The 8,303-nt window shown below is 39.6% G+C and overlaps 1 protein-coding gene across 1 annotated transcript in view; it reads left to right on the top strand.

Annotated features, from left to right (window-relative positions):
• kcnk3b (potassium channel, subfamily K, member 3b) overlaps window positions 1–4,661 on the top strand; it is a 5,372-nt gene extending 711 nt beyond the window's left edge. The window contains exon 2 of the mRNA XM_035673433.1: window positions 2,374–4,661. Within this exon, the coding sequence (XP_035529326.1) occupies window positions 2,374–3,260 (887 nt within the window). The 3' untranslated portion in view covers window positions 3,261–4,661. The remainder of the gene's footprint in view (window positions 1–2,373) is intronic.
• The last annotated feature ends 3,642 nt before the right edge of the window (window positions 4,662–8,303 follow it).

Raw genomic sequence — 8,303 nt, 5'->3', positions numbered from 1 at the left:
CTCAAATGGGGGTACCCCTAGGGGTACACTGGAGTACTGCAGGGGGTACTAAAAAAAGATCATTTAAAAAATATCAGTCATACATAACTCCTAAAGTAGGTAAACTTCAAAGTTCAATAAAACATTTTAACATTTTATATTCAGTATTCTCTTAACTGCCACAAACTGTAGACTTCCTGGTGGCTCGCTGCCAGCGAGAATGACAAAGATCCTCAGTGAAGCACAACAAGCTCATGTTTTCTTATAAATTGGAAGCGCAGCTTATAAAGACGTAGTTTAGTGCAACAATACAAAGCCACCTTTGTGTTATTGCATGATGGCAAAAAAACAGATTTTTGATTTGTATAGTGAGTTCTAAACCAAGTGTTTTTCTAAATAAATCAGACGCTGATGGTGCAGGGCTGCATTAGATTGGTCAGGTACTTACACATTAATGAAACCGGTTTCTGGTCTAGATAAAGAAAAAAAAGCTCTGTTCCCTGCACAATAAAAAAGATGTTTAACCCGTTTCTCAAGTTGTGCCACAGTTTTCTAAACCAAACAAAGTTAGTTGGAAATGACACAAATTATGCAACCCTCGACTACATGTAAAGAATTTTACCATCACTTCTATTTGTCCATATTAACACTGTTTCACCAAATGAGGAATTTTGAAGTTTCTCACTGCTGCCAACATTTTTTTTAAATTTAAAAAAATATATGTACTGCAAAAAAATCATAAAATGTTTTTTGCATATTTTAAGACACATAGTGCCCAGAAAACTTAAAATCACCGAACCAAACTTAAAGATTTTCACCCATGTTTGTCCAAATTGATTTTCCTATGATAGGAACAGGTTAAAAAGCAAACAGAACCTTTTTTCATCAGATGGTTTGAAGAGTCTGTGAGGGTTTACAGTGGTTGGTGTTGTCAGAAGACCTTCTGGATTTATCAAAGGTTTTTATTGTTCAGAAACTCTGATGCTTAAGCTCTGTGACTAAAATGGTGATACCATGAGGCACAAACAGGGGCTACATCACAACCCTGAGAAAGTACTGACTGACTGAAAAAGGTTTGCGTTTCCCACATTTACGTATCCATTTAACTGTTAAGACATATTTTCTATAAATTCTCTTTACATGAGAGTTTCTGAATCTTGTTTCAAAGACCTATTAAGTTATTGTCTTAGTCTTAGTTATTTGTATTTTTGTATTTTTTTGTTTAAGGTAATATTTAGGCTGTTTTTAGGATGAAATCATTTAGGTGACTGTAATAGAAATTTAAATAAAGGTTAGATAATAAAATAAATATAACTTAAAGGGTCCAGTGTGTAACATTTAGGAGGATCTATTGTGCAGAAATGGAATATAATATTCATAAGTATGTTTTCATTAGTGTATAATCACCTGAATATAAGAATCGTTGTGTTTTTTTATTACCTCAGAATGACCCGTTTTATCTACAGGGGGGGTCCTCTGAAAAACCGAACATTGGCTCTAGATGGGACCTTTTCGCGTTTTTTCCTAATTTCGCAGCCACCTTAATTTCTCCTACANNAAATCCAACACACTGGTCCATTTAAAACAGTCAAATCTAATAATTGTGAGTCAAAAAATACCAGAAAGAGCCTAAAACACCACCAGGTGTAAGTTGTGTGTGACTGTAAAATTCAAACGTCTTCTCAAGTCGTTTAAACTTCCACATCACTGCTATTTTCTTTAACATCAACTATTCAGAAAAATATAAATTATTATTTTAAATGAATAGTGTTTGGGGCACAAGCGTCCTGTCTGCAGCAGCCCGGGCTCGACTCCAACCTGTGGTCCTTTGCTACATACCTGTGTGCTCCATTCAGCAGCACAGACAGCGAGCGGCTGTTCGACTCCGTGTCTGATATATTGGTTGAGGAGAGAAATAGACAGAGCTGCAACATGGCAGAGATGCTTATGTTTGAAGATTTCTTTGTTTCCTGGCACAAGAGGGCGAATAGATAACAAAAATACATTGGTTTTGGCTAAATTGTTATTTTAAACATCGGTATCAGGCCAGAATTTTCCAATGAGTACATCCCTAATGTCTGTGGCTCTGGCTCAGTCTCTCTAATTATGATTAGGCCACTTTGGGGTAATTTAGGTGAAGAAAGTTCTGATTTATTTCCAGTGTTTACAACATCTCAGCTGACAACAGCGTGGGAGTTATAAATAAATAGCTGTTCATAGCGTTGAAGTCAAGCTGAATAGTGTGATTGGATTTTCCATTAATGGGATTTAGTGGGAGTGTGTGTTGGTTTCCTGTGGATTTAAGTCAAGCAACAATTTAAAATCAAACTGTCTCACCACATCACAGCTTCTACAACATATAAAGGTGTAAAACTGTGACGTCTTCTCATTCAGGTTACGGCCATGCAGCGCCCAGCACCGACTCAGGGAAAGTGTTCTGCATGTTCTACGCCCTCCTGGGGATCCCGCTCACTTTGGTCATGTTCCAGAGCCTAGGTGAGCGGATCAACACGTTCGTCAGGTACCTGCTGCACCAAGCCAAGAAGTGCCTGGGAATGCGTCAGACCGAGGTCTCCATGGCGAACATGGTGACGGTGGGCTTCTTCTCTTGCATGAGCACCCTGTGTGTGGGGGCTGTGGCGTTCTCTCACTGCGAGGGATGGAGCTTCCTCCACGCCTTTTACTACTGCTTTATCACACTCACCACTATCGGGTTTGGAGACTATGTGGCTCTGCAGAGGGACGACGCGCTGCAGAATGACCCTCGGTACGTGGCTTTCTGCTTCGTCTACATCCTGATGGGCCTGACGGTGATCGGGGCGTTCCTAAACCTGGTGGTGCTTCGCTTCCTTACCATGAACACTGAGGACGAGCGGAGAGACGCCAAGCAGAGAGCCTTGATGTCCGTCAGTAAGCCCAGAGGAGAAGTGGCTCGTCTAATACCAGTCTCAGCCTCAACCTCTTCCACACCTGTAGCAGACGACACTACAAAAGCTAAAGATTTAAAAGGTGTCTACACTGAGGTGCTTCATTTCCAGACTATATGCTCCTGCTTATGGTACAGGAGCAAGGAGAAGCTGCAGAGCTCCACTATGATCCCTCAGGAGCTGACGTTCTCTGATGCCTACTTGCAGCAGAATAGTAACTGTCCTCACTACATGGAACCTTTATCAACAGGCTGCGTTTGCAGTCCACGTCAGTGCTCGAGCATAAGCTCCATAACAACGGGCCTACACATTCTCTCTCCGTTCAGGGTGTTTAAGAGACGCAGCTCCGTCTAGCCTTTCAATACAGCAGATTTCAGTACAGCACAATGCGTCTGTACTGCCAAGCGGACAACAGATACTTGGCAGTCCTCACAGCAAAGACATGACTGCAAGTAGACGTTTGTGGTGCTATAATCCCAGTAAACCAACAGTAGGACACGCAAAAGGGAAAAGCACATACAGCACTGTAAACAGCAAAGTCTTACCCAAATATGTATTTTGAGAAAGCACAACAAAATTCTTATTCAGGGCATCCTGTGTGCTTTGACAAACCATGTAGGTACTCGTCTGGGTCACCACACATGAACACATGAACGCACTGCAGTACACTGTGGTGCACAGTGTACACAGCTTGTAGGTGGCAGCGCAGCGGCAGAACAGGTTGAGTCAGTTGAGCAACGGCACGATAAAATTATAAAATAACTGAAACTTGTCAGACCAAAGCTCTGCAGTAAATTCCAGTTGTGTGCGTTTGTTAATAATCTCAAAGATGCTGATTCAACTCTGGTTATTTCTAAAAGCTGTACTTTGTGGCATTGTTGGTCCGTTGTTTTTCCCTGTTAGGCATATGTCTTGGTGTTTTTTTTTTTTAAGACATCTCCCGTCATAGTATTTGTGACTGATGAAGCATCAGTTCACTTTCTGGCCTTATATAAGTTGCCTTGTGTTGTCCTAGAAAACGCTTTCAAACAAATCGTAATTGTCAGAACTTTATTAAAGCTGACACACACTGGTAACTCAGTATGACTCATTCCCTGTGTAGCAGCCTCTGTTATTGTGAGTTTCAGTGCTCTCTGCCCAAATTTCTGGTGCATCAGTCACAAACACTGCAAAATTATGTAACGTCACAAGTGGAGAAGTTCAAAAAATCACGATGACATATCCCAAACACAGAGAAACTGCATTAGGGAAAGAAGTACAGTAATCACAAGTAGACACTCACCAGCACTAACTGAAACACACTTAACTGGACTTGTTTAACAACACTGCTTTAAAAGGACTGCTTTAAAAATGATCATCGGGCTAAATCAACAACTCCCCAACAACTTGGTATTCTCTGCAGAGTTACTGTAGTGTTTCTGTTACTTTGTCCACCCCTGGCTGATGGTTGGTGAAGTCGCAGATTTGGCACTGCTGGGTCCAGAAGTCAGTCCGGGGCAGGTACTGGTCTGCTTCGTGGCGTTTCCACTGTGATGCTGTTATCAGTCCTTCAGGAATCAGAGCAGATACACACCCAAACATCCAGGTACTAGTGAGGTTGCACTATTAAAGGATAACTCAACATTTTGGAAAATATGCTCAGATGAGAATATATCTCTGTCATGGCAGTGCAAAGACCTTTTTCACAGCAGCCATTTTGATGTGAAATAGTTTGTTAAACACAGGTGTTACCAATGATACCAGTTAAGGTTCTGTTTCATTCAGGTCAAACAGGGTGCTGCTATTGTGCAAGTTGGCTCACTGGAAAGGCTCTGTTTCACTGACTGTAGATAGGGTGAGCCTCGGGTTTGGCATTATGGTCGTAGAGAGAAGACTTGAAACTACAGATTGAGAAACTCGTTAGGAAACTGTTTACTGAGCTAATGAATCAAGTGAGAAGTCGGATAATTTCTCCATAAGACTGCATGGTACCAGTGTGCTATTGTATATTAAACGAGCGTTTGCACGAGCTGTTTAAACATTTGTACAGTCAATATGCTAAACTAGCTAATAGTCTGCTGCCTCAAGGTTCATATTTAGCATACAGACATGAGAATATCTATCTTCTTATCTAACTCTGCCAAAAAAGCAATAAGCATAATTTCCCAAAATGTTGAACTTTTCCTTTAATCCATAGCCTATTGAGTAAAAGTTAAATATTATTTATTCATATATAAGTTATAAGTATAAAAACGTCAAATTTGTGTTTTTTTCAAGCCGTTTTTGGATGTAACAGCTGGAATCTTGTCGCCATGGCGAGGTCGCCTAGCAGCCGGTGGAGACGTTGCATAGCAGAGCTGGGTGGATGGATAAACCGTTGTTTGTCGAGAGATAGGAGTTCTAGCACGAAACGCCCAAAACCACATTTTTAGACTTCTGTTTGTGTGCTGATTTAAGATAAGACGTGTTCATTCGTGAGCTTTAGAGGAGCTGGGAGGCAGATTTTATTTTAAAAAGCTAGCTGTTTCCCCCTGCTTCCAGCCTTTATGCTAAGCTACCTGCAGTAGCTTGCTATCTCCATACTTAACACACAGACATGAGAGTGGTATTAATTTTCTCATCTAACTTTTGGCAAGAAAACAAATAAGTATTTCACAAATTGCTTTTTAAAGCTAACAGGCAAGCCCTCTGACTGTTAGCCTATCAGATTAGAAAAAAATGAATACAGATTAGACCCTTAAATGTGGATTATGTGGATTATGGGTTTGGATCTACTATATTTCTCTCCACTCTGCTCTTTTGACCTGAAGGACAATGACAGACTATCAAATAAAACACATCAGCTGTTCAGATATGAAGCGTACGGAGCAGTCCAAATCACGTATTGGATCAAACTGTACATGCAAACTATTTTGAGGAGCAGTTCAGAGTGGCACATGGGAGTGGGTTTTCTGCGTTTGGACAATGGATAATAAGCTGGTTGTCAATCACAGATAATTATGCCTCAAAGACATAGTCTCTGATTGACAGAAAAGGGAAAAAAAAATCCACCCTCAGATACTATTTATTATTTCTGGGCCTGTTTTAGAGTTTAGTATTTTTATTTAGTAGGCTAAGCGACATGGATGAGGCATCACGTTAAGTTTATTTCTGGCAGCTGCACATGAGTTTTAGGAGATCAAGTAAAGTATCTCAGAGAGTTACTTAATCATACAATATGTAGTTTCTGCCCGCTCACATCAAAACAATAACAAAAGAGTGAGTTTGTTGTCTTTATCACCATTGCCGTCATTGCAGTGGGCTTCTCCCGGTTAGGATTCCTTCTGGGTTCATCATTCTCAAGGTTTTTACCAGGCACTGAATTAGCCGCAGAGGTCTCGTCCTCTTCAAAACAAACAGACCTGGTGATTCAAACCAGTAAAAACACTGAATAAAGCAGTTTCACCTTAAAAATCTGTATTTCTCCAATGTTGTTTATAATACAAAGAACGTCCCGGAGGGGCTCGACTGAGCCTGCGGCTAAACTTAACTCAGCTTGTCTCCGATAACAAAACCAGCGTCTGATGACTAAAATCCTTCATCTGGTTCAAATATAGAGTTCAAAATGACTGCCATCATAAAAATGTGGCTCAAAACTGGATAAAAAGTAAATTTATGACTAGCATTACCTGAATAAAATGACAGATTTCTCTTTTTTTAAACATTTTGGATAATGTAAATACACAACTCAACAAAATAACATAGGTCTAGTGTTTATAGACATTTTAATGCGGAAATGTTACATATTATATCTTCAAATGCAGTAGATGTGTTTAGTTACATTGCACCACTGTCACCACTTTTGACTTCCTGCTATTTACTGTTTTTGCCTTGTAGGTTGAAATACCACCCATGTAACACACAACGGACATAAAACAAGTGCCAACAATGACTTGCTAATACTATTTGACCTCTGTCTGGTGTCTATTGAGACACCGATCTCATCTAAATGCAGCTGTTGTGATGGATTGTACTGTACCTTACTGAAATGCATTTGCACATGATAATGAGAGAAAAATGATTATGATGCTTTCTGCTTTTGACTTGCTTTTAACAATAAGTGACAGCCTACTGTATATTTCATGCAAAGTACTGTATTAGTTTTAAAGTAGGATTACATGCACTAGCATAAACAGGTTTCTCTGGTTTGCTTGGATAGAAAAAGGGTTTTTAAAGAGCAAAGTAGTACTTAAACACACAAAGAGTACTCGAAATAATTGTAAGAACTTTTTTTTTTAAATCTTTACTTGCCAAGGGATGTGTGCATACTTAAGACAAATCAATGCAAATGTAGTTAAAAACAATATTGTACTATTTTGCCCAAAAGTATAGAAAAAAACATAAAGAGAAAACATTAAAACATGGATATTTAATCCAGAAACTGTTGAGTTTCACTGTTTCTTTTTTTCCCCCACGGATACCCACCTTTAAATGAATTATAGTTTACAGAGAAGATTTAAGAAATGAATGTCTGTACAGTATAAGAAGTAATCATGTGACATTACAATCTCCATGCTGTTAAGGAACATGTGCTGTGTGAGAAAAGCCTGCTGAATGTATAGAAATGACCGTTTGGTCCAGATGGTTTCCCCCTGGGAATTCTGACTGAAGTCCAGTTCCGGACAACCTACAGCAGGTTAGTCACGAGCAAGAAAGTATGGCAGTGCTATCATTATGTCATCGTTTGTGGCGGTATATATATTCAACTCACCACCAGGTGGTACGGAAAGTGAGAGGTGGACAAAATAACAGAAACACTTCACATTTCAGCAGCAAATGCAGTTTTTAAGTGTTAATGTTGTGTTTCTAATTAGGCAACCAAAACTAATATTAGGTTTTTTGATGAGACTGCCAGAGGTGTTGATTACTCAATGAGTTTCCTGGAAAGAACTATGTAATTTGGTTCTAATTATAGAGAAAATGGAAATTCATACACTGAATTAATTCCATTTAATTTCTAGTGTAACCTAGAGCCTTTTAACTCATGCAAACATGCATAAATGTCACATTCGTCTAAAGGCAAACATGTAATTCAGCATAAAGAATCCTAAATGGACTACTTGCACCTTTTGTAGTCCTCCAACCACGCAAAGCGCTTTTACACTACATGCCACATTCACACAGTGATGGCCTTTGCAGAAACTCACTCATCCACATTCATACACCGATGCACAGAATCGGGGTTTAGTATCTTGCTCGAGGACACTTCGTCATGCAGTGGGAGGAGCCAGGGATCGAACCCCTAACCTTCTGATTAGTGAATGATTTGCTCCACCTCCTGAGTCACAGTAAATAAAAGTTTACAATATTTAAAGTCCCTCTTCACTCAAAAATCAGTTTTTCTTCTTGTTCCTTCAGTTGGATGTTTGAGCTTCACTG

The sequence above is a fragment of the Morone saxatilis genome, unplaced genomic scaffold, assembly GCF_004916995.1.
Source record: "Morone saxatilis isolate NCDOM2014 unplaced genomic scaffold, NCSU_SB_2.0 Contig3, whole genome shotgun sequence".
Lineage (NCBI taxonomy): Eukaryota > Metazoa > Chordata > Actinopteri > Moronidae > Morone > Morone saxatilis.
The sequence above is the reverse complement of the archived record's forward strand: the minus strand, read 5'-3'. Positions and strand labels throughout refer to the sequence as shown.